This window comes from Eschrichtius robustus, chromosome 6, assembly GCF_028021215.1.
Source record: "Eschrichtius robustus isolate mEscRob2 chromosome 6, mEscRob2.pri, whole genome shotgun sequence".
NCBI lineage: Eukaryota > Metazoa > Chordata > Mammalia > Artiodactyla > Eschrichtiidae > Eschrichtius > Eschrichtius robustus.
Window position 1 is genome coordinate 80,792,956 of NC_090829.1, and position 27,752 is coordinate 80,820,707.

Below are 27,752 nucleotides of genomic sequence, written 5' to 3' on the forward strand. Positions count from 1 at the left end.
TAGTTTCGGCAACTAGAGTACTACTGACATACAGTGTTGACTGTATTCGAAATTTTAGGATCTAAATTATCAATTATTTATGAGGATTATTTTCCCTTTCCCTGAGATTTCGGTGTCTCTGCTGCCTCGACTGTACTACTGGAGAGAATGTGGAATGTTATAGGAACGAACAATGAAAAACTAATGTCTGGACTTAAAGTTCTGTGTGTAGTTTGGACAGATACACTTCCAGGAAGACCAGAATACTGGTGGTATGTGATTTATAACCAAGGCAATAAAGATATGCAGTATTGCATATGGAGTACGTCAGACCTAAAGTCTCCTTCCCAGTCTCTCTCTAACTAGGTGCAGATCTTGGCCAAGACACTATCTCTGAGTTTACTGATTTAAAAAGATGAGGTAGTTGGATTAAAGGATATTCAAAGACACATACAGCTCCAAAATTCTGATTGTAAAAATGTTGACTCCAGAAAGACAAAGAAAAAATGAGAAATAAAGCTAAAAACATAGAGCATGAAAAGGTAAGATATGTAAAATCATGGTATAAATGGACACAAAAAAACCACAAACTGGTTCCTGCAGAATTCAACATAAATGCTACACTTATTACATTTCATCAAGAATGGAGTTCTAAGATTTTCAGGTTACTAAAGCTTATTCTTTTTAATCACCAGGACTTTAAAAATACTAACATTTTGCTAGATAACTTGTAAATGTAGTACACAAAATGCATTATGTAGTACACAATGCATTACTGTAAGTGTAGTACACAAATGCATTACTATAAATGTAGTACACAATGCATTACTATAAATGTAGTACACACCTTTTTGGGTGACTGGTATAAATTGTGATGCTCCCTCTTGGGCAGTTCCAAGGCAAAGTAGTCATGGGTTTCTACAGGTATCATGTAGTCCGCACATGAAACATTGCTAATATTACCAAGCAGCAGGAGCAAGCCTTGTAATTTGTTTACTATTTGTCTGATCTTCTGATTAGTTTAGTATTTGTTTACTTTTCTGAATGAGTATGGAGTATGTAGTCAACGTTAGGAACTTGGTCAGAGATTTCCTGGGCCCTTTGAAATTGTTAGGAGAGAAACAGTTGTAATGGGGTTACTTGTTCATCTAAAAAAAATATATCCAAACAAGCAACATTAGAATTCAGTGTGTAAGATCAAGGTTCACCATCCTAACATTTGAATTACTCCTCAAAAAAAAAGTACCATGCCATTGTTAAGTCATTTTCTGTGAATAGGAAAAAAAATAGCAGTTTTAACTGTATAGACAACCACTGGCAATTTTCATTTATTCTTAAGAGACCTGATACACACATGAAAACCTCAGACTACTTATAGAAGAAAAAGAAAGTTTGCCTCTTGTAGTGACTACTTTTGGGGGTCTGTATGTTGAGCCCTTTCAAAGATAACAAAGAAAGAAGATTTCCTTCTACCTTATGACTAGTATTTTATTATCACTGTAAGAGGTCTAGTTAATAAAGGGTTGATTTCTTCCTTCTGGTTTGTACATTGATTGCTATTCTCAAATTTATCCTCAGCTTTCACACAACACACTTTGAACAAACATATATACCTCTTCCCACCCCTACTCCTATCCCCCACCCCTGCAAATTAAAAAAAAAACAAAAACCCGCCCTTTCTTATCAATAAATTTAGAAATCTTATATTTGGAAGAAGAGAAACTTTAAGGGAAACTTCAGGTTTCTCCAAAACAACTAGATTTAGGTTCTGTTCTTGTTTTTAACATTTAAAAAGATTGCTTAACTTACAGTGGTCTTTTCATGGGAATTTTTCTTCTATAGTTTTTAGTGTCAACAGTGCAGCAAAATTTATTTAAATGAGTTTGGTTAACCTTTTGGTTGGTTGATACCTCTCTTGGTTGGCTTATTGATAGCTATTTTTAAATTCATTTTACTTTTGTTTGAATTGTGCGTTATGTTTTGATGGTGGACCACATAATGATTGATACACCATCAAAACATTCATAATGTTTCCTCATAAACTACTATGTGATTTTTTTTTAATGAGTAGTTTTATGGCATCTTCAATTGGTTGAAGAAATCCTTGTCATGCATGAAGTTTTCTAAAACATTCTGGAACCTGTTGCCATTTTGTTTGAACCATGTCTCTGGAGTAATGCAGTCTCTTATTCTTCCCACCTCTTTTCCATAGCTAGACCCACTTTTATATTATGGGCTTCCTTGTTTCCTTAATAATCTCCCTGCTCTCTAGCCTCACACATATATTTAGTGAATAAATATTAACTTTTCATTTTCAATCTCTTCTACACTCCATATTCTCTGCCTTTAAGAATACATATACTGGGACTTCCCTGGTGACACAGTGGTTAAGAATCCACCTGCCAATGCAGGGGACACGGGTTCGAGCCCTGGTCCAGGAAGATCCCACATGCTACGGAGCAGCCAAGCCCGTGTGCCACAACTACTGAGCCTGCGCTCTAGAGCCCGTATGCAACAACTACTGAAGCCCAAGCGCCTAGAGCCCATGCTCCGCAACAAGAGAAGCCACCGCAATGAGAAGCCCACGCACCGCAATGAAGAGTTGCCCCGCTCACTGCAACTAGAGAAAGCCCGCGCACAGCAGTGAAGACCCAACACGGCCAATCAATCAATCAATAAAATTTAAAGAAAAAAAGAATACATATACTTTCCCTGATTCTAAAAATGTCTATTGCTTTGCTCTTTCTGTCATCCAAAATGCCATCCTTTTTTTTTGCTTTCTTTCAGTGCATTTTGTATCCATACTCATTGCCTCCGTTTCCTTACTATTCAGTGCCATGGATAGACAGGGAGATTGGGAGTAGGTTGTAATTGTTACATGCAAAAAAAAAAAAAAAATTACAAGCATTTTGGACTACTTGTGACAGCCCACAGAAGTGCCCATAGTCTCTCCCCACAAAAGGGACAGACTTGCAGTGTAGAAAACAGTGCTGTAATACATGGAGGCTTCCTCATTCACACAAGCAAAAGCTGTGACAGTTAGCAAGCTCTCTGAAGTGGAGAAGAGCTAATGGATGGAAAGCAATGGACCTGAAGGAATACATATAATTAAGGAAGAAGAAAAGGACAATGGTGTATAGAAGTTGGAGAGATGTAGAGCTATATGTGGCTGTCCAGTTTAGAATTTCTTAAGTTTTTGGATGTGTGACTCAAAAATTTCACAAAAGTTCTCCCTGCCCCCAAAGGCTATCTACTGTTCACTCTAGGGTAAGAACTTAGTCTTTTAAGTTGTTTCATGAACTTTACTTACCTCTCCCCTGTGTCTTTAGATGTGGCAAAGCCTCCAGGATCCCATAGCTTCCTTTTTTTTGGTTATCGTCGTCTTTTCTTTACTGTTTCCTATCTTTCACTTTCATTAGTTACCCCTCTACCACCTAGGGAAAAAGAGGATTGTTTTTCTCAAACCCTGCAACTGTGTGTGTGTGTGTGTGTGTGTGTGTGTACATACACCTTAACCAGAATAAGACAAAACCACCATGGCCCTCAATTGGACATGCAGATACACAAGGATAGGTGATCTGGTAAAAGAGATTGAGTGAGTGGGAGAAAATGGACATCATGTGACCACAGACCACTGATACTCAGTTTATTTTAAAGATTATCTCAATTGTAGCTCTGTCAAAATGTCTTATATTAAAATCTTTGGTCATCTTTTCCTCTTTTGGATTTTCTTTTAGATGTTGGGCGCATGGTCATAGAGATCTTTTAATTTAAAAGTGTCCCAGTCTCAAATCGATTGAATGCCTTTCTTGCCAGCTTATTTGTGTAATTGTCCTTCCATTTTCTGTTTCTGTTGAACAGACAAAGACAACTATCTTTTTATCTGTCTATCCTGGGACCTAACACAATCTTTCATGCTCAGTATTGTTAGTTGGATGAGGGTGTGGGTGGGTAGATGGATGGGTGGATTTTAAAGAAGCTTTTCTATTTTAGGAGATTTTAATCTTAATTGGGATGGTAAGTCTGACTTTCTTTTGGATTACTGAAGAGTAACTACCACATCTTACATTAATTTTTATTCTTAGAACCATAAAGTCATCAGCCATGGCAATTATCAGTGATTCTCTTGTTTTCCTAGGTATAAGATTGTGCATTAAAATTGGACTGATTTGAAGTAAAACTACATTGGCTCTTTCTGTACCTCAGTGAGAACTGAAACAGCTACTAAAGCTGATTATGAGAAAACAGCATCTCTTCAAACCTGATCATTAGGGCAGTGATTTTCCAACTCAGGGAAGGTTATTATTTGATGAGCTGACCTAATATGTCTTCTCATTTAAGGGGAAAAGATAATGAATAGTCTTCTTTCAGTTTTGAGCTTTTCCTCCCATTCATTTTTCATATATCTTGACATCAGCATGTTGCTTCTTTTTACCAGAATCTGGTTATCATTTAGTATCAGATTTAGTACAAAATTTAGCTACTAAGGCACCAAGTTGAATAAATCAGTATTGCCAGGGGCTTTGTAAAGTACTGCATTAAAACGATATTTCCCTTACTAGGGGCTGGCAGGAGGGATGAATGGCGAGTAGTTGCTTAAAGGTTTCCCTTTGCGGTGATGAAAATATTTTGAAACTAGGTAGAGGTGATGGTTGTACAACATTGTGAATGTACTAAATTCCATGAATTATACACTTTAAAATGATTGATTTTATATTATGTGAATTTTACTTTAATTTAAAGAAAATACTATTTCCTAACTTTTTTTAGTCCATACCGTAACTGTGAATTGCTTGTAGCTCAGAGGATAACATCTTCCTTTAGCTAGTATGGTCGTATAATTATTCCTTCAAATTATTGGAATAAGAATTATTAATAGCGACACTTATTAGAATGGAAATAAACACTCACTAATTAAATGCCGGAACTACAAGAATAAACCAGGGTTATCCCAGGCAGACTAGAAGAAGTCATATTATCGGAAGTTAACACCAGATACTTTTATGTACAAGCTCACCACCATGTCTCGGTAGTTGTTTACGTTATTAAGTCCAATATCATCTTTTTCTCAAGATTCATATACAGAACTTAATTCTTTAAAGAAAGCCAGTTTGTATACAGTTGACAGAAACTTTCCACGTGCAGATAAAAGCCTATTTCAAACTTTTAAAAAGTAATAATCTTACTAAGTTAAAAAGCAAAGTAGAATTCAGTAAAGACATTTTTAATAAAAGCAGTGAGAATTTAAACAGATGTTCCTTAAATCCCGTTTCCACTACTGTTTGGATAAATCTTACCTGCCATCGAGTAACTTGGTCTGTGCATGCCGAAGTACAAATTGCAATTATATTCTCTTTTCTGTGACACTGTCACCCTCAATCCCTGCAGTCAAATACTGTCAGAGTACCAAGGGAAAACCTAGTATATTTAAGTTAATAAAAGATGGAAATATATCTTATTAATATGTTTACCCTCAAACTTTTGACCAATACCTTTCCCCGGCCTATCTTTAGTTCTCAGAGATACCCTAATTTTAGCAGATAGTGCCTTTGTTATGTATCACACCGTTTCTGTGGACTTTCTCTATATGTTAATTGCTAGCTCATGATTTAGTTTCAGATGTAGGTTTATCATGTCTTTTTTTTTCTGTTAAACCAATGTTTTAATGCTGTATCTTCTGTTAGTGTTACCAATAAAATAGTTTCACATAAAATTTAAGAGTGGATTCTAACACATGTGTCTTACCTTTTCTCTAGAACTGTCAAGTAATCCACCTCTAGCTACCATCCTGATTCCTCCTCATGCTCGGATTCAAGCAGCTGCTTCAACCCCTTCAAATACCACAGCAGCCTCAGGTGAGAACACATAAGTCTCTTCTATAAAAACGTATTTTGTTTTTGTCTTCATTTTATCTCATTTGATGAATGTGAACATTTAGTGCCTTCCAAGTATCAAAAACATAACATAGCCAAATGATTAAATGTGAATAAAATGTTGCTTTAATTTCCAAAAAGCACAAAAGGACCCCATAAATACTTTATATATGAGGTATAAATATCTTATTATAATGTTAAGTGATGTCACCATAATTGTTATTTTCAAAATCATGCTTTCTGTATAATTTCTTGATTAATATGTCAAGTGAGATGCTTATAGCAGAAAGCAGTCTGTACAAATGTAATATTATTGAAGATAATTCACTTTAATTCCATCACCCTGAATGTAAATTATATTAATATACTAGAGAGGCAAATTTTCAAGAAGTATGAATATAGATTGGTGTAATTTAATCATTTGAAAGGGCTAAAACTGCAATGCCAATACATTTAGCTAAGACTTAGATCAGAATATGACCAAATCTTGTCTATCCAAAAAGAAAAGAATGCCCACACGGTCTCCCAGCTTAGAGCTCAGGTACACTGCTGGTTCTGTAGCTAGCTAATGTTGGGACCTGATTTAGTGAGAATTACTGTCATTACAGATATTCTGAAAATACCCAACCCTTGAGTGAATTGAAGGTCCTCCGAAGGACAGCTAAAATGAAGTTAGAAATATAATAGGTAGCACAGTTGGGCTCACAAAGAGTTTGGTGTTTTCCCCTCAACAGCCCACTACCACCACCAGCACCAAAAAAGCAGATGTCAGGAGCTGACTCCATTTTTATTTAATCATCTGTTTCATTGAATTGAGTTGGATCAGACCCGTTTTTGCCCAAGGGCGTTTATGCTCCAAGAGATAAAATCTTGCATTACTAGTTCTTAGCATTCAACAGTGAGGTCAAAATTTCTCTCCTGTTGTCTGACACAAGAGTTGTTTGTTCCTGTCCAATCTTACTCTTTTAGAATGTTGCTAATAAGGATTTAAAACATTTCATTCTAATCTGTGGCCTGTCTCCATTCCAGAAAAAGTTTGGAAAGAAAGGTCTCTTTTCTAGTTCTAGTTTCATCAGCACATGTTAACCTTGAGAAAGTCATATGAACTTTATTAGTTTTAGTAATGTCTTATTAGTTTTCTCAATCTATAAAATGAGTGGCAGTGCTCTCTTAGAGTAATATGGTACAAATCAATTATGTACTGAAATGTGCTTTGAATTTTTTAAATGTAAAAATATAGAGGTTATTTTTGGTTTTGTTTTTAACTATGACCTCTATTTACAAGGAAGACAGAATTGCTTAGATGAGCTATTAATAAACTTAATAATTCACTGGCCAAGGTTAGATTGCACAGATTGTTCAAAACATTAAATAGGCCCTAACCCCGAACTAGTACATTTACTTGTTGAGCTAGTTTCTAGGAATTGTTTTAGACTGGGAATAACAATGAGAATTATGATTGGTAAGTTTTGGGTAATTTTAAATGATTTTCTAAATGTGAAATACTAAACTAGTTAATGATTGCAACTAAGGTTTTGGGCAAATTGTCTGCCTGGTAGGATCCTAGTATATAACCTGATTTTGATGTTGCTTTGATACAGGTTACAGCAGTCATCAAAAAATATTTTATTGTAGTATATACATTTTTATAGCTGTTGAAATTGAATTTCAACATAAATATGGAAACTGACATTGGACTTTGATCCTGAGAATTTACTTTAAAGTTGAAATAGATCAGGGTATGAGGAATTTAATAGAGGAATAGTAGGCTAAGGGCAGAGCTAAAATTAAAGCAATGTATGCCTTGAGTATCTTAATAGTTACCAGAAAGGATTTCAGATATTTCTCTGAGCCTCCTAGTGGCTAAAGTAAATAAAGAAATGATATCTGTTAAAAATTTCCATTGTTCATTAGATTAAAAGCACACTGGTGGCTTAGGAGAAGCAAAGTGTTTCTGACTCTGCTGTTTGAGAAGTATTTCTCCTTTAGGGCCGCAGATTTGGTACTCTAAGAGATAAGAGTAAATGAAATTCTCAACAATAAAGTTTCAACAATAAATGTAATGGTGAGTTCCATTTGGATACTTTTTTAAGTGCCCTTCAGTGTAAGCCAAAGGCATACCACCACAGTGTAGTTAAAGGAAAACAGTTTTCTTTGGGGCCAAAGTTATGAGAGCCAAAGTAAATGTCACCAGACATACCTCAGGAAATGCTCATCTAGATGAAGGGATTGACTGTATGACCTTAACGGCCGCCTGTATTTAAGTAAATATATATGTATGTGCGTGTACACATACTTTAAATAAGAATTTGGTAGTATAAGTTATATTCTTTAGTAAGACCTTAAAATATACATGCTCTTTGTTGTCTCTCTTAGCTTCGGTTTCTTTATCCATAAAACAGGAATAGTAAATACCCACTACATATAGTTGTGAGAAGTAAGATATAAAATGTACAAAGTGCTTAACACTTCGCCTGGTCATCTGGTAGACCTTCAGTGAAAGGAAACTGCTGCACTATTTTTATTATTGTTATTGCCAAGTCAGGACAGATCCAGAAATGTTAAAAACCAGCCATGTGAAAGGCAGGTTGACATCCATCCTCTTATGAAAAAGGATCATTCTTATGAAAGAAACTGTGACTCTCCTCACCTGAATAAATAGACACCCCATCTCTCCACCCAAGCAGTGAGGGAATGAATGCCTGCTGACATGGCTGAAACTTTCCTCACAAAGCATTTCCGGGTCTGCTCCAAGGTATGAAGAAGTAAACTGTTAAGCTACAAAGCCTCAGACCTTGAAGATCTGAACCTGGAAATTTTTCTAATTTAAAATTATCAAAATTAGAATTTCTAATCACCCACCCTAGGTGCAGCACCACAATAATAGAACCCAATATGTCTTTGGGTGAATTAATTGCAGTATGTACCTCTAACTAAACAATTGGCTTACTTAGTTTAAGTCAATTTAATGGAGAATATACATGAAAATAGAGCCACTTTTAGTTAAGGACAAAACCATATCAACAAGAAGCAGAATATCTACTTTGACTAGCCTGAGAATGTGCCTCCTAGTCATCTAACATTGGATATAGATCACTAAGATACAACTTCGGAAGAGAAGCATTGAAATTATCTTCTGATCTGTTAAAATACCATTTCTGCTGATGTTCTGCACCACTGAAGTTCAGCTTCTGTCACACATGTTTGTATCTTGAGCAAGATCATCAGAATACAGAGGCTCCTTGATGGCTGCCTCAGAAGCTTTTATGTTGTTTAGAGCTGGCTTAAATAAGAATGGAGTTCTGTGACATTTATGTTGATCTGGGAGCAAAGCTAAATCCTAAAGTAGGTAGGATAAAAGCAGAAGAGGAACAAAGTAGAATGATGAAGATGCCATCAACTGGGATCATACTGACTATATTATCATGAAATAAGCTTTAGATTTTAGTCAATTTCTTTTGGTAGCCAAAGTTATTAAATGGTATTCAGATGTTAGGTCTTATTAAATTTTAAATACATTGTAGGCAGAAATCTCAATGTAGTCTCTGTATTGCTACTTCTGGAAAAGCAAAGAAAGTAAACCTTTTCTTATCCAGATTGTGGCCTAAAGGTTATTATTCCATGGCCTAAAGGTGAGATTACTCTGGGAATATATAGTTGTTATTCTCTAGCCTCTCCAAAAGAACCTTGATCAGTACAATAGAATATCACAGTAATAGCTATTTTTCTCACCTTTCTTGAAAATAGTAAAGATAGCTTCTATCAGTTTAATGACATTAATACTGAGGAAACTGTTTTTGCAGATGTTTCAACTACTTTTTCCATGTGTTGTATTCAAGGTTCCGGTAGTGACTGCAGATGAATGGATAAAGACCTGTTGGAAAGCATTACTATGTACAAGAGCTATCACAGCAGAGTTCATACTTTTTTATTCATTAATCCCACTTTAGGGATCTTAACTTCAGGGTACATCTAATAGAAGAAAAAAAGCTACCATGTACAGAGATATGAATAGGAATAATTATATAATAACAAAAAAAGAGAGCCAATATGATCTGAATGGTCAACAGTAGGAAAACGTTTCAGTACATTATGAAATCTCCATTTGTATGTAACCATGAAAGACAATTATTATGAAACTTACATTTGTGGAAATATTCATCTTAATTTATGTGGAGAAAATTTAAAAGTCTTATGTACCATGTTGGTAACTGTGCCAAAATGTGTATTTGCGTGTGGATAGGAATTAGATACAAATATACAGAAATTAAAACAGTTGTGTTAAATTAGTGGGTATCGATGTTGTTGGTGGTGGGTTTTTTTTCCCCTCAAAAACTTTCATTCTTTTAAATTGTTTTTAGAATACCTCAGTGCCTGGGGGCATTATATCTGACTGTGGCTCTGATTGACATGAGAAACTCCTGAAAAGTATACATACCACTCTCAGTCCATAAAGTATAATTTCTTATTTTGATATTTATACCTGATTTTTCTCCACACCCCCAACAGATCCTCCCAATTATTCCATTTGGGAGACCATTCATCTGGACCATCTAGAGTAATAGATCTTGAGGAATTATAGTTTTGCTAATCAAATATGAACCACTTTAGAGATAATCTGATCCAGTGCCACCTGAGTTAAGTGTGAGATGTGGTTGGGAATTTCAGCTAGAGCAGTTTTCTCTCTGCTTTGTATATTAGTCTTCTGGGTAAGGTTTCTTCCAGTGCAATGGCTCTGCTATTAAAACAAATTTGAAAACCACTGATTTCATTTCACTTTCCTTATTATCTACTGAGAACTAGTGTCCCATGCTTGTGTATATTCAGTAACTGGAATATTCAGTAACACATTCCATCTTTGTATCACTTTGTTAGAAATTTGTCCCCCTATACCTCTTTCATTCAGTGATCCTACTCTGGGGTTATAGAAAACCAACCCAACTCTTGCACGCAGAAGTCCTTCAAATTTTAATGATGGCTAGCATCCCCTCCATACTAATGAGGATTTTTAAATCCTAATCCTGAATATGTTCTAAAGTACCAGGTTGTTAGGTTTTCTATACGATTATTTGTCATCTGCACATTTCATAAACACATCAATTTTTTCCTCTATCCAAGCAACTAATAGAATATATTAAACAAGACAAGGCAGAGTCTACTAGTTTTTTGTTTTGTTTTGTTTGCCTTTACCGAAGTTACTGATAAAATAAGTTAAATGGGATTATGCAACGCTTACTGGGGATTATTCTTCTGATGGTCTCTGAATAACTGGTCTCTTAACTACAGACCAACCTTACAATACTCATTTATATAATAATGTTATGAAAACTAAGTAAAATGCTTTGCTGTTGTCAAGAAAACTTTCAGATTTTTTCCATCAAAAAAGAAACTCTGTCAAAGATGGAAATGAAATTTTTTTTTTTTTTAAGACTTAGGGAAATTTCTCGTACTTAAATATTTGTAAACTGAATTTCTGTAATCCATTTTAGAATGTGTTTGTTGCACTATAGATTCTGGGTTTAAAGACATTTAAAATGTATAGATTTCCCTCACCTTCCTTGGGCTGCATTTTGTTTATTAGGATTTTTGTTATATCCTTTCCAGGTTGAAAACCCTTCTAACAGAAAAGGGAATCATGATAAGAGTTGGACAAGGTCTGTCTTCTCTGTCTTTTTACCTGGTCAGGGGGCTTAACGTTTCTTGATCTTGCTTTGAAAACCTTTTGCTGTTACCTCATTAAAACCAAATCTGGCCTGTTCTGACAAGTGCACATTTTTATTTTCTACTCTTCCTGGGATGTGTGCCCTACTTTGAAAATTATGAGCCCATCAAAGAAAACCCTTTTAGTTGGTTTCTTTGGTTCTTCTCCTTTTACTTTGCATTGAGAGTATGTGCAATTGTTTGGTTGGTCAGAATTTTGATTTTCATAATTTTCTATTTCTTGTCAGTTATTAACCCCTTTTGAAGACTGTAACTACAAAATCATACCTATTTGTTCCCTAAACTTTTTGAAATGCGTTTTGCTAAAGTCATGTTTCAGTTTAGCCAGGGCTAGTGATGCCTTTTTCTTACTATTACAGTTATTTTTACCCCAGAATTTCTGTCACCCTGTCACCTTCTACATCACCAGACAATTTTTTCTAGCTGGGCAGAATTAAACCCAGAATAATTTCTCCCATTGTTTGTTTCCACTGATTTTGAAAAATAAAAGGTTAAATTAAGTCAGTGTATCAAATACTTACTTTCCTAAAATGATGGTTACCATCCCTTCATCCCCCCCTCTCCCCCCCCGCAAGTATGATTACCCTTTGCCTCTGTGGCACTTGTATAGTGTGCTCTGGGAAAGCTGCACCCATACCCTGTCTAGCTGCAGAACCCACAGTGTTGCCCTCAGGTGTTCATCTTCTGTACTCTTTCCTGTCTATTTTCTCTTTGTCTTAACCTAAATGTATGTGGAATTTCATAAAAATATATAACTTTTAAAAAAACCCAAGGATTTTTCTCTATTAAAAATACAATATATAATTATTTTAGAAAATAACTCTCCATATTCTCACTTCCAAAGAAAATCAAAGGTAACACTATTTAATATATTTTAGTCTAGTTATCAGTGGACAGAGATAACTCCCATTTTTTTAATGGGCTTATGCTATTTGGGGGAAGGGGGGGAGTACATGACTTTAGTATTCAACCAGTATTCTAAGCCTGTACCATAATTTCTTTAACTAATTCCTTATTCTTGGACATTTGGGTTGTGTCCCAGTTTTTAGAAGAATTCCTGAGTCAAAAGATATAAGGAAGTTTTAAGTTTTTAATACATATTGTCAAATTGCCTTCCAGAAAGTTTGTCCCAGTCTACATTGGTAATGCACATATTTTTTCATTTCTCTGTTACTTCAACACTAGCCAGCCCAGAGTGGGGTGGGGGAGGTGCAGAGTGCATGTGCACACGTGTATTTTTATGCATTACCAACTTAGTAGACGAAAAAGGTGGGTGTAGGTACAGTGCTATACCCATTTCCTCCTGTTGGCTCTGTGTTTGAAATACAGACTTCCATCCATATGTGCCAGTTTGACAAATTCACTGACACCAATGAGACTATATCTACCCTCTGTTAGAATTTCAAGTTCAGTTAGTGAGTTTGCATATAGGTACCTAAAGTCAAACCATCTTTGTCATTATTTTCACCAGAGCAGTGCTAAGTATCACTTCTAGGAAATTGCTTCTTTTTATGTAAAACATGTTCTTTCCTATCAAGTCAAAAATTTTACCTGCATTCTTCCTCCTTCCTCCAAAAGTAATGTAATAAAACCTTCTTGATTAAGTTGGTGAGTGTCCTATAAGACATTCTTCCGGGTATTCTTCAAGTGTTCCTCAGTTCCTTACCTGAAGTTACCTGTTTATATTCATATGCCTTTTCTTATTCTTTATTCCTAAACTAAGTCTTTTAACTTAAAAGATGAAAATATATCCTGTGTCCCCATGGCCTTCAGTTTTTTTTACCCTGAACAACCAAGCCTCCTAATTAAAATGTGCTCTGCCCCTGAACTCACAGCAGCTAAGACCTCTACTGCTGGCAGCTCAAGTATAAACAGTGTTGTTGATAAGCCCTCCAGGTTTGCTGCTGGATTGATTGGCTCACTAGCGCCTGAATTTCAGTTCTATTTTTTAAATGACTGAAGCCACCATGGAGTCTTGTGCCACACCTTTTCCTTGGAATAATATGACACGAGAGGTGATGATGCCTTGCTGAGGAGTGTTTCCCCTCCCTCTCCCTCATTATGACACACACAAAATTGTCAAAATCATAGTAGACAGTATAAAGAGAAAGGTGAAAATTGAATCCTTTTCCTTAATACTGATACTACTTTGATTTCATTAGTGTGGATTATGATTTCGGTTTAAATATAACTTTGGGGTATACCTTTAATTCTCTGTGAGTAATGGTTCATGTGTTGTTTGTTCACGTGTCAGTTAATAACATGAATGTCTGAGACATAGTTTTATAATAGAGGCATTTCCACTTGGAACAGCTTGAATAGCAACATCTTGAGTTAGCTGCACAGTACAAACAACGTGGCCCAGGCCTCCAAAACTTTATCTTTTAGAGGAGTTGACCTGTCATGAGACATTTCTAACTTGTTATAAAAACAGGATAGCTGGCGAATAGAAATACATAATATAGGCTTGGGAGAGCATAATAAAGGAAATAAGGAAATAAAAGTATACTTAAAGTTCCCAAGTATACTTGTAAAGTACATGTAAAGCACAAAAAGGATTTGATATATCTGAAATCCGCTCTTCTACTAATATGCCAATAATGATGTTATAGCTTTTGAGAATCTGAAAACGTGTTTAGGGTAAATAAGGAACTACATTTTTATTTTTATTTAATTTCAATTAAATTTAAATAACCATATGTAGCTAGCAGTCATCCTATTAGAGAGTGCAGACAAAACATTTCCATTATTGCTGTTGAGCCAGACAATGAACACTTGTATCAATTAGAAGGTTTTAACTTTTATAGACCCATAGTTCTGGAATATTGAGCAGAGCCTTAGGAACCCCAGCTCCTTTGTTTACTCTCTGTCCTTTCCTCCTGACCTGTTCCCTTGTTTTCTGCTTTTCTACTTAAACCTTTCGGTGACAGTTTGTAAATGTGGGACCTTCCATTCACTCTCCTTCCCCTCCCCATTTACACATTGATCAGACACATTTGGAGGGAGAATGGACAGGACTTGCTGATGCATTGGCGGGGGTTGGGGAGTGAAGAATCGAGGTAAGAACTTTTGGTTTACCACCTGAGCAACTAGATGATGCAGTTTCCTCGGAATTGAGACAGCTGCCCATCAAATCCATGACTCGATTATGTAGCAACTCTTACAGATCTTTGAGAATCTGAGAATAAAACTGTGAATCCTCTCCTGAAAAATATATGTATCAGATATGGAATTTTGTACATAAAAATTTACTCTGGGACAAAAATTGCAGCCTGGTGGACTCTGTTGGGAACCTAATACCTTAGAGCTTCACCCTTAGTTTCACTATGGGATTGCCCAACTTGTCATTTTTACATCTGAAGTCACACAGAGTAAAATTGGTCTCAATACAGTACATGCACAAATTCCCTTTGCCATATCCAGTACAAAAGTCATAGAACCATAGACTCTTCTCAGCATTAGGGAAAGAACAACTGAACATCTGATGCAATCTTTCTTGCTTATACAGTTTATTAGGAGCATACCTAATTTTGTAGAGGGACTTGGTTCATGGGCTTGTGAACACAAACCCTAACTGGCGTTTAAGTTATTTGACCTATATGTATGCATTAGTTATCTATTGCTGTGTATCAAGATACCCCAAAATTTAGCAGCTTAAGAGTAAACATTTCGGGCTTCTCTGGTGGCACAGTGGTTAAGAATCCGCCTGCCAATGCAGAGGACACGGGTTCAAGCCCTGGGCCGGGAAGATCCCACATGCCACGGAGCAACTAAGCCCGTGCGCCACAACTACTGAGCCTGTGCTCTAGAGCCCGCGAGCCACAGCTACTGAAGCCCGAGCGCCTAGAGCCCGTGCTCCACAACAAGAGAAGCCACTGCAATGAGAAGCCTGCGCACCGCAACGAAGAGTAGCCCCCGCTCGCCACAACTAGAGAAAGCCCACGTGCAGCTACGAAGACCCAAAGCAGCCAAAAGTAAAAAAAATAAATAAATAAATTTTAAAAAAAGAATAAAAGACAAAGAAGACATTAAAAAAAAAAAAAGAATAAACATTTAGTATCTCACACAGTTTTCATGGGTCAGAAATTCAGAAGCAGCCTAACTGTATAATTCTGGGTCAGGATTTCTCATGAGGTTGTATCCAAAATGTCAGCCAGGGCTTCAGACATCTGAAGGCTGGTTGCCTGGGGCTGGAAGCTCTACTTCCAGGATGGCTCATTCGTGTGGTTAGTGAATCTGTGCTGGCTGTATGCAGAAGGCCCAGTCCCTCACCATGTGGACCTCTCCGTAGTGCTGCTTGAGTGTCTCACATTGTGGCAGCTGGCTTCCCCTAGGCCAAGCAATCCAAGGAGGAGAAGGTGGAAGCCACAGTGTCTTTTATGTCCTAACTTTGGAAGTCACGCACCATTATTTCTGCAGTATCCTGTTGGTTACACAGGTCAGCCCTATTTACTGGGGGAGGGGACTGCATGAGGGCATGGACATCAAGAGGTGCATGCCTCATTGAAGTCATCTTCGAGGGTGGCTACCACAATGTAAAAGAATGGTCTTATGCCTTCCTCCCCCAAAACTGATTATTCTCTCCTTTCTCCCTCAAGTCCATCCTTCGTTTGGTTTGTTGGTTGGTTGGTTTATTGTGCAGCAGTATCAGAAGGGTGGTAATGAGCATTGGTTTCTAGGAATGTTTTAAGTCAGTGAAATATCAGCTCTATAGTTGTTTCCAAAACACTTGTATCTCTGTATTCCCCATACAGACTGTTTGAAAATTAGATAATAAAGTAGCCATCCTCTTAATTCTTCATATTATAAATTCACCTGTTTTAATGTAGTGTAACTCTTTAGTTAATAGAAATAGGCCTCTGGAAATCACATTGGATTATGTAGGGGTTAGGTCTGAATGAAAGTCCTCTCTTCTCCCTTTGCTAGGAAATCTTTTCTGCTTGTCTCCTACAGGCATAAAGGTAATCATATTCTTCCTCTGTTCCCTCTGTGCTCAGCTCTCCACTTGTTAGCTCTATAACCTTGGACACATTATCTCATCGCTTTGTGCATCCATTTTTTCCCATTTGCAAAATGGGTGCAATAATTGTACCTGTTTCTTGCTTTGTAGGCTAAATGACATGCTTGCAACATACTTAGTATGATGTCTAGCACATTGGTAAGCACCCAGATGTCAACAACTACCACTGATACTTACTGTGGTGTTGATGGTGGTTATTGCAGTCACACTAAACTATACATCTGTGTATTTCTAGATGTCTCTTTTACCTTTCCATTTATTGGACAATTACTAAGCACTTCTTAGGCCTTATTACATAGATGGGTGGTATTATCACCATTTTATAGATGGGGAAATTGAGGGTAGAGAGGTTAAATAACTTGTTCCAAAATCACACAGTTATTAAGTTGTACAACCTCATGAAATTGGATTAGATTTAAGGAAGGTGTATCACTGTGAACTTCAGAAGAGCATCTCAAGACTGAAAACAGGAGGACTATATAGTCAATCTTTGACTCTTCATAGTTGGATCCTTTATAATCAAAAGATCTTAGTTTAAATCATAATGCCGGATTGCATCACTTTTACCAGTACATATGTAAAGGGAAGGGAATGAAGGAGAAGCAAAATGAGCTTTGCTGCTTTTAAAGAGTTACTGTTTAGACATAGAGAACAGACTTGTGGTTACCAACGGGGAGGGGTGTTGGGGGGGATGGACTGGGAGTTTGGGGTTAGCAGATGCAAACTATTACATATAGAGTGGATAAACAACAAGGTCCTAATGTATAGCACAGGGAAGTGTATTCAGTATCCTGTCTGATAAACCATAACGGAAAAGAATATTAAAAAAAAGAATGTCAAAGAAAAAGTTACTGTTTTAAATGCTTGAGAAGAAAAGTTACAGAAATTGCAGTAAACATCTAAGTCTAGTGACAGTTTATCAGAATTTTAAATTAATGAACATTTTTATTATAGAGGGTCCATATTAATTCAGATTCAACTCTGTAAAATAAATTTACAGACTTGACAGTGAGATCAAAATAAGCATGTACCAAGAAGAACTTTAAGAGCATAGTTTTGCTCATTTAGTAAACCAGGCAGTCTTTGGAGCTACTATTGAGTTTATGGAGATTCACGTTTGTTTGTTTTGCTTTTCTCCTCCCTGTGCTTTGTCTCCCTCTGAAAAGCAGAGAACTCTCCTTTCTCAGGAAAGACATGTATAATTTGATTTTAAGTAGAGTTCATTGCACTGGGCAAAGGGTTTTTGTTTCTTTGTTTTTGATGAATGAGTCCAGTGCTGTGACTTTATATTATCCTGTGATATCAAGGATAATGGTAATCAAAATAATTAGCTGTTAAAATTTTACTCATCAGGTGATTTGGAAATAATTCAAAGAAAAATAAGAGATCATTAAATTCCAAACCTGAGGAATATGAATGTTTTTAAAATTTTATTATTCAGAACGTGATTTTGTTTCTGGTTATATGCCCACTTAAAAGGCTTATGCTTTTTATTATGATCATACAAGCAGCCTTTGAATTTATCCAAGGAAGGGAAGACTAGTTTTGGGAATGTCATAAGCTCATAGGTAATAGCCGCTGAAAGGACAATAGCAGATTAGTAGCTAAATAAGATATTGCCAAAGAGTAAATTAATGTAATGGGCTGGCTGGCAATGTAGAGGAGCCTGGGTGAATGTTGGCCAGTAGCTAATGGCTGCTATGGCCAGAGCTGCTAACACTGCTGGTATGTGTGCTGATCTCTTAAGTCCTGAGGAAGACCAGAATGTGTCATCTTCACATGCTGAAAATGAGAGAGAAGTGCTGTTTGATGATAATCATGCAGGTTCTGAGTGTCATCCAAAACATGAGAAATGCTGCAATAAGCATGGGTTTGTGAGGAGCATTATAATTCTGAAATATCTCTGTGCCTTCCAGGCTTTCTCAGGAGTGTTGTTTTTAATGTAGCCTGCGCCTAAATTATGAAAATGAACATTTTTCCAGAGAAAGCCTTATAGGAACCTGTGGCCTGGATAGGAATTGATGTTAGGTTATTGATGCACAGAATTTGGATGATCATTCAGAGTAAAACTCCTGCCAAGTAGGGCATATCCAAGAAAAACCAGGAGTTATGAATGAAGTATTAGTGCAATTACTGACTGATTATTCGGAAAGGCTGTTTACCTGCCTTTGGAGAGTAGGTTATATGCTATATATCATATACCGTCTCTTGCCACCTGTCCATGTGCCATGCAGATAAGTTAACATGATGCCATGCCATGGGCAATATGAAACTAACGCGTGGATCCTGATGTGATAATGTCTGTGCTTATTTTCATGAAAATAGTGCTATAGATGTTTTGAAGGAAATAAAATGAATTAAACACAACCATTCTTATTAAGAGATATAAACATTTTTTCCCCAAAGGCTGAGTTAAATGTATATAAGGGTAGATTGTTTTGAGGAACAATCGGGAACTTAGGAAGGAAGTATAGTTTTTAAAGAGTGGCTATCAAAATGATAAACTGAATAGCTAATCCTTAAGAGTTCCTTAAGCTACAGTTGCTGTGTATCCTTGGGGTCTTTTGTTTCTTGTTCAATTAAAAAATTCAAAGTAGAAAGATCCAAGGACCAAATGTTGCGTTCAACCATAACATTTACTCTACTCAACATAGGATACAGGAGAGCTACAGTCTCCAGAGAGAGACAAAACTTCTGAGTCTGTTTTTTGGTGTCCCTAGCCTTGATAGCCAAGGGCAGTGGACTTCTAGGGCAATGGCTCTTGGAAGTTGCCCATCTCAGTCAAGCCACCTCCCTTCTTGCTCAGGGCTTAGTGTGAAGTTTTTGAGAGAAAATTTGCCTAGCAGTATATTCCCAGTCACGTGTGTGATGACAGGGATGCAACTTGACAAGCCTCTGAAACAGTAGTATCTTGCCTACCCGAGATGGAGTGCCAGTCTGGACACAGTTAAATGTCTGTTTAAATGTTAATGGAGGCTGTGAAATAATAATGGACCTTAAAAAGAGTGTGTCGGGGGGCAGGGGTTCAAGCTACTTGTAAAGTTATATGTATTTTTAAAGGATTAGGCAAAGTAAGCTCAAGTGCTAAGACCTTTGACTATAAGATGCTTTATTGAATTGAATAAGGGAATTGGTACTACAATGGCTATTTCTTTTTTGCTGGTTGTGTCTTCCATTTGTATGAATAACGAAGAGGGACTGTACCTAGAAAGCAAGCAGCTGAGTTTGATTTATGCTTGGTGCTTCTCCCATCACCACTGACCCATATTACTTTCATTGCCTCCACTCATTCACCCACTTAAGCAGATGGCATATTGTAACACCGTTCAGAATTTTTAGCAAGTTTTCGCAGCTGTACACTGTTCATTTATTTTCAAGTGAGCTAGACTCCAGCTGAGTATTCATGCTCTGCTAATCCCAGCTGTGGCAAGAGCTTTGACAGAAATGGTCTCTGGCTCCCTGAGTCTGTAACTTACTCAAAGATACCATCTTCTCTGCACCAAGACCTGGCCAAGGCACATACTTAACTGTAAGCAGAAAGAAATTCAGATTTCATAGTATTGGCCATATTCAAAACAATGTTCCAGATATAGCTCTCAGCCTGCAGTTGAGGCCACGTACTTTTCTCTCTGGGGTGTTACAGCATTGTTCATGCTCTCTCTTGGGGCTTTTGATTTGCAGATGCTAATGCTGGAGACCGTGGACAGACCAATAACGCCGCTTCCGCATCAGCTTCCAACTCCACCTGAACAGTCCCGAGCAGCCAGCTGCACAGGAAAAACCACCAGTTACTTGAGTGTCACTCAGCAACACTGGTCACATTTGGAAAGAAAATTAAAAAGAGAAAAAAAAACCTGTTCATTTTAGTGTTCAATTTTTTTATTATTATTGTTGTCCTTATTTAACCTTGTAAAATATCTATAAATACAAACCAACTTCATTGTATTCTCACTTTGAGGGAGACCCAGGGGTTGGGAGGGGTCGCGGGGAGGGGAAAGCGGAGCACTAGAACACAGTCTCTCTCCCACGACAGTCTTTTTTTATCAAAAGTCTGCTGTTGTATACTTTAAAAACAGGACTCCTGCCTCATGCCCCTTCCACAAAAGAAGAAAACTTTGTTCTGTGCAGAAGTTTTTTTGAACTTTGTTTTCTTTTAAAGTCAAGTGTAAGACTTGGGTATAGTGCACAGCTTGAAATTGGTTGGGAGCTTAGCAGGTGTAACTCAATGGGGACTTAAATGTCACTTGTAAAATTAATCCATATCCTCGGGTACTTGAAGACATGCCTTTGGCATGTTGATGGCAGGTGTGGCAGACAAAAAAGGAAATGTGTGTCATTTGTAACCCGGGAGGTCAATAAAGTTTGAATCTATAAGGGGAAAATTCATAATTGATTTGTTAAGGTTTTATTTTGCTCTTAATCAGTGCTAGTGGTGAAGAAACTTACATAGGAAGCTGTCAAAGGAGGAGCATGTGTGCTCTGTGTGTGGATCTTTGTTTGCCTGACCAAAGGCTCTCTATAAATCTTAGTACAGTTTTAATCTAGTGACCTAGGAGGAGACTAAAAAGGGTGCTGAGCTGGCCACTCTGACTGCAGAGGCCAAAAGCTGACGAACCTGGAGGAAGGGGACAGGCCAGGGGCAGGTCTCACCACTGTGGATGAATTTGTCCCGATTTTTTCTAAAGTTGCTTCCCTTGGAAAGATACACTTGAGAGGACATCATAGTTAAATAATGTGAACTGTAACAGTCTACTGGTTTATTTTTCATATTTTTTAATTGCAAAATGAGCTTGCAGGAAGTGCCACACTCTGCACATAGTTCTGATTTTAAATCCAAATCTAGAATCTGTATTTAATTCCAGCCTTTTTAACCTCATGCTTTTTAAATTTTATTTATTGATGCATGTGAGATAGACCATTATGATTTTAGATGGTAGGAGTATTAAAAACTACACATCAAAATGATATAAACAGTCACTTGTACCTGCTGACTTTATAGGAAAGCTGATTATATAAATGTGTGTATATATGTTATATACATAGATTCAATACTGCCTTTTGTTTTGGGTTTTTTTTTTTGTCTGTTTGTTTGTTTTTTTGTTTTTGTCCACAGTATCAAAATTGACTGGTTGAAGCATGAGAAGAATGTTTCCCCCCAAACCCAGTTAAGAATTTTTGTTTCTGTTTTTCTTTGTATAATCAGTGAACAGTGTAAGAATCAGTCTCTGTTTTTGAAGAAAAAGCAATATTCCTTGGAAAGCAAGGAGAATTGAAGGATTATGTTGGCAGTGAGGAAATAGATTTTCACAACTAGTTTGGTTTATATGTTTAAGGTTGACATCTATGCGGGCCTTATATACTCTAAAATGAACCTTAGTCACCTTGGTGCTTATGGGCCATTACTTGACCTAATGAATCTTTAAGGCACAATCAGTTGTACTTTACATTTAAAGGTCACTTGAGTGATGGCCGCCTTTCCCGCCTACCTTCCTTCCTTCCCCGTACACCTTCCAAGGTTAGCTGATGACTGTAGGGCTGCAGAGCTGAGCCCCAGATTGTGTGTAACCTCCCTTCACCCTCCTTGTTGCCACCTTAGGACATGTTAGGGGTCTCGCCCTCCAGGTGATTTGGAAGTGGAGTGTCTTGGCAGCCCTCATGCAGGTCCCAGCACCCTATCCTGCTTCTTAACAAAGTGTGTGTGACTCTCCAAGAGAGTCATACTGCCTGCTGACATGAACCAGTACCCAGAGAGACAACTGTGAGCCATCTTAGTTTTCACTCACTGTCTAGCTAAGCTCTTAAGCCACAGAAGCATTTCTCAAACCTCTGGTTATATCAGAGTTCATGAGAAAGGAAACACACTCAGTCAAACCAAATCAAATTGAATTTTACTTTGCATAATAAGCTTCCGAGAGCAAATTAAGATTTGAAAGAAGTCTGAATCAAAGTATTTGGCAGCATAATTCTTAAAGGGAATGGCTTTGATAGACCATTTTCAGAAAAGATTTGTAAAGAAGCTGGACGGCAGGTCTGTGACACGGGAATGGACCTACTTTCAGACCAAACTGCCCAGCCAAACATTTGGACACAGACACTACTCTGGACTTGGTATGCTTGCTAAAGTCCATAAAAATCTGTGCTTGTTTTAGGAAACACTTTCCCCCCACAAATGGGGTAAGAGAAGAAGAGAGAAAAGTCAAATGCTTTTATTTTATTGTATGTGTGTGTGTGTGTGAGGGCTGAGGTGCATGATTTTTCTTTCTCAAGGATCATGGCGGGATCACAGAACTCTTTTATACAAGTGAGATCCAGGTCTCTGAATATCTTTTTGTAAATAATAATAATAATAAAAAGCTCCTCACCAAATTCAAGCTTGTACATTATATTTTCTTTCAATGTTTTTAAATTTAAGTTTTATTGTTTTGTATGTAAATATGTGGACCCAGGAACTGTTATTAATGAGCAAAAAGTTACTGTTCAGGGCAGTGATTCTGTTTAATAATCAGACAAATTGTAGACGAGCTTTTTAAAGCCATATAGTTTTAACTCTGTACAGTAGGTACCGGCCTGTATTATTGTAACAATAACTCTAGCAATGTATAGTGTATCTATATAGTTTGGAGTGCCTTTGCTTCCATGTGTTTGTTTTTTTGGTTTTCATTTTGGAAGTTTTAATTGGTTTCTCTATCCATGTCTCCCTGTCCCGCCCCTTTCCCTTTGAAATAATAGCTCACTCATAACACAGTATCTTTTTGCCTCTTCCGCAGTTAATTTCAGTGATACCATGCTCAGGAGTGGAAAGAGGAAACCATGTTCATAATCTCATTTCATTTAAGCCCTGCCTTTGATTTGGTTCTGAACATCTGTTTCCTCCTCAGCTGCAGTGACCAGTTTCATTTCACTCGGTCCATCCAGGGACTTCGTGTAGTGCCAGGGAGCCCTAGAGCTGGAGGATATTGAATAGATTAGATTTTGCTCGTCTCTGTCCCCAAACCCTAACCATGGGTCTTACAAACAGCAGATTCCGGGAGACTTCCACCCTCTCTCTCTCTCTCTCCTCCTTGTCTACTTCCCTCCCAAGTGAGAGAAAGAAATAGAGAATTCGATTTATAAATCAAAGTTTCTTAATGTATCAGTTTTTGATACATGAGTGATCTAAAATGCTGTGGTGCAATTACTAGTGTCTGCTGCACGATTGCCTCCCGCATGATGAGGACTGTTGTTTTCGCAAGGGAACTTTCCTCCCTCCTGCCACCTCTACCCCTGTTCAATGAAATGTCATTTTAATTTATCTTTGAAAAAAAATCAGTTTAATTCTTACTGTGTGCACATCATGAAGGCCTTTTTCGAAAGAAAAAAAATCAAAATTGTTTTGCCTCCAAGTACTCCATATGTCTTGAGTAGAAGAAAAAAACAAACTTTACCAAACCAAAGGTTGCTATTTTTGAAATATCACGTGTTCATTCCAGCAAGGCAAAAGACTGCACCTTCTTTCCAGCAACATGCTGTGTCCTTTTTTTTTTTAAGTCCTCTTAATTTTTAGACACGTATTTTTGATTTGTGCTTTAACAAAGCCTGCCTAACCAGTCATCTTGTCTGCACCAATGCAAAGGTTTCTGAGAGGACTACTGTATTCTCTATCCCTGTGGATATAAAGACACTGGCATTTCATTTCTTTTTCCCTTTCCTTTTTAAGGGATTTAACTTTGGAATCTTCCAAAGGAAGTTTGGCCAATGCCAGATTCCCAGAAGTTTGGGGATTTTTCTTTGTTTTAAACCAAAATTGTATCTGATTCTTCTTGTTCATGTTAGTGATCATCTAATCACAGAGTCGAACACTTTCTCCCCATACAGAAAAATAAACTAAGCATGCTTTACGATAAAATCTGTCTTTTCTGATAGAAACCTGAGCCACTGAAAATAAGAGAAACAACTAGAAGCAGAGTAGAGTCCCAGACTAAGGTCTATGTTTGAGAGGCTTTGAAAGTAATCCCTGGGGTTTGGATTATTTTCACAAGGGTTATGACATTTTATTCGAGTTTGTTGCTCCGTTTTGCACCTCTGCAATAAAAGCAAAATGACAACCAGTACATAAGGGGTTAGCTTGACAAAGTAGACTTCCTTGTGTTAATTTTTAAGTTTTTTTTTCTTACTATATCTGTCTACAGGCAGATACAGATAGATGTATGAAAATGTGCTTGCCTGTAAAATTTGCATTCATAAATGTGTTGCCGATGGATCACTTGGGCCTGTACACATACCAATTAGCGTGACCACTTCCATCTTAAAATCAAATCTAAAAAACAAAATTTATTATATATATATATATATATATATATATATATATAAAGGACTGTGGGTTGTATACAAACTATTGCAAACACTTGTGCAAATCTGTCTTGATATAAAGGAAAAGCAAAATCTGTATAACATTATTACTACTTGAATGCCTCTGTGACTGATTTTTTTTTTTTTTTTCATTTTAAATATAAACTTTTTTGTGAAAAGTATGCTCGATGTTTTTTTCCCCTTTCCCCATTCCCTTGTAAATACATTTCGTTCTATGTGACTTGGTTTGGAAATAGTTAACTGGTACTGTAATTTGCATTAAATAAAAAGTAGGTTAGCCTGGAAATGAAATTAAAATTCCCAAGTGTGTGGTCTTTATTTCAGTACCCAACCTTTTTTTCTTCACCCTACCTGTTCTGCCACTGCAATACGTAGTCACATCACCACTTCATTCCTCCAATTAGAGAAACATGAATCTTTGTTATAAAAATCAAGATGTGAACACTAGTTCTCCTTCTTTCAAATGATCTCATTCCATTGTATAGCCCCAAGAGGTGCAGCTTCCATCTTGGAAACCTTTGGCTTTGATGTAGAGGAAGCTTTGCAGACACTGCTTTGAAAAGAAAGAATACGTCCCTGAAAGGGACAAATTTTTTAAATGTGTACAAGCTGCTGTCTGATTACTGTGTTCATGGTTTGGTGTAGCTGTATTTTCTTTTAACTTTCATCCCATTAGTAATGGTCTTTGGGAGTATCTGTGAATTATATGAACACCACAAACGGTGGGGCTGTACCTCCCAGGTAACCAACACATGTTGTGTTTGAGTCTGCTCATTTCCAATACTGGATGATGTATGTAAACATGTTATGTCTCTTAGTGCAAAAAAGAAACATCATTTTTTTTTTAGGGCTGGCTCACTCTGTCAGGCCTAATCTAAAGGCTAGATATAAAGTCATGTGACTGCTGCTTCAATAAAAACAAATTTATATTGGATAAATTCTGGTCCTCTTTATTATTATTGTGGTGGTGGGCTTAGCTAATATTTGTAAAATAGTTTAACATGTTTACCAGTTGCGGGGGTTTGGGGGGAAGGGTGGGGATCAGCGCAAATATGCAAGATGTCACTTGCGGGATGGGTCTCCTGATGGCATTGAAGTGCATTTGTTTGGGATATACTACTATCTTATTTCCTGCCATATTTGAATTGGGATTGAGCAAGATATCTTTTTAACTTAAGAACTCCTGAAAGACTGCATCATTAACTTCTAAGGTCTTCCAAAATGTTGTGACGAACCAGTCCTTCGGGATCACGTCTCAGGAGAGCAGTGATGCTGGATGCCAGTTGAGAAGGTGCTCTAGAAGTGTAGTTAGGAAAGGGGGCACTCAGGTTGCGGCTCCCCTTCATGGAGAAGTCTGTGAAAGGAAGTGAGCAAAAGTGATGGGGCTGTCACCCCTCTCAAAATATTTCACCCACCCACTAGCACCTTCAGGTCTAGGAGAGCTGCAGATAAGGGGAAAACTAAAACAGTTGTAGAAGACGGCATGATGAGGCCAACAAGTTGTCAGAAGCTGGGAAGGGATGGTCCATTAAATGTATGTTTCTCTTTACATCCTCTTTTCTCCGGAAAGGAGAGGACACCCTGGGCCTTCCCACAAGAGTTGTTGATGTCAAGGCTTTAACTGGATCCTTAAAGTCCGGGCTAGGTAGAGACTGGTGGTGGAGGGCTCTAACAGGGCAGCCAGAAGGTAAGCAGTAACTTATTTAGAAGGGCTTTTCTCCTGAGCTTTGGAGACTGACTCCATCCTCACCTGACTGAAGCAAGACCTAGAAAAAGAATGGAGGCCGCCGGGATGCCTAGAAACTGACATTTAGTTCAACTGCTCAAGGGCTCAGGGAAGGGAGTATAGGGAAATTCAAATGTTTGAGAGTAAGAAAGTTGAATCTGGCTCCTAGCCCTGTAAACTGGAGATGCACAAAGCTGCTGAAAGGAAGTATCCAGTGTGAGCTCTTTGGTGCATTTAACATTGTATCTTAACTGTGCTTGGACTGCACTTAGTTTTTATAATATATGTAATTCATGTGTACATATCAATTCAATGTTTGTGAAACTGCCCAGGTGTTTTTAAAATCAATACTGGGAGATGGGAGTTTACTCTACATCCCACCTTAATCTCACCTTGCTGTCACCTTATCGTAGTCTACGTTTAACAACCATTTCAGGCTCTTGAGTGAATAGCACACTCAAAATTATTTCAATGGGAAAGAAGAGATGTATATATGAATACAGTTAAATGACATTTATATTTCCAAATGAGTGTAATTAGACACAATTACTGGGGGCAAAATCTGCATTCATTGTGTTTGGAAAGAGGAGCTCCTTTCCCCACAGTTTCTTTTCTAAAAATGAGTGCGTTCTCTGTCCCCTTGATGCAGAAGAGGCTGGAGGGATGGCAGAGAATATGTTTGTTTGCTTTGATTTATAGTCTCAATGATTTATGTTCTCCAAGTTTGGCCTTCCTGTAAAATGGTAAAAGCTAAGCCAGTATCTGTTTCTTAAAATTCAGTTAACTTGTAGCTTCATTTGAATCAAAATATTAACCATTTAAAATTAATTACTACATTTAAAGTCATTTATTTTAAATTTTTATATAGAATAATTATGAGCAAACCAAGTTAAATAATGCATTTTTTTAATAAATATATTTTATTTACTTATTTTTGGCTGCGTTGGGTCTTCGTTGCTGCGCGCGGGCTTTCTCTAGTTGCGGCAAGTGGGGGCTACTCTTTGTTGCGGTGCGTGGGCTTCTCATTGCGGCGGCTTCTCTTGTTGTGGAGCACGGGCTCTAGGCGTGCGGGCTTCAGTAGTTG

At 37.4% G+C, this 27,752-nt stretch overlaps 1 protein-coding gene across 4 annotated transcripts in view; it reads left to right on the forward strand.

Annotated features, from left to right (window-relative positions):
- GSK3B (glycogen synthase kinase 3 beta) overlaps nucleotides 1-25,880 on the forward strand; it is a 208,712-nt gene extending 182,832 nt beyond the window's left edge. For 2 of the 4 annotated variants that reach the window (XM_068546674.1, XM_068546676.1), the window contains 2 exons: nucleotides 5,736-5,834; nucleotides 20,275-25,880. In XM_068546674.1, coding sequence (XP_068402775.1) covers nucleotides 5,736-5,834; nucleotides 20,275-20,342 — 167 coding nt within the window. In that variant the 3' untranslated portion in view covers nucleotides 20,343-25,880. Of the gene's footprint in view, nucleotides 1-5,735; nucleotides 5,835-9,691; nucleotides 10,615-11,456; nucleotides 11,506-20,274 lie in introns of those variants that run through there. The other 2 variants (XM_068546677.1, XM_068546678.1) reach the window with 2 other exon arrangements.
- The last annotated feature ends 1,872 nt before the right edge of the window (nucleotides 25,881-27,752 follow it).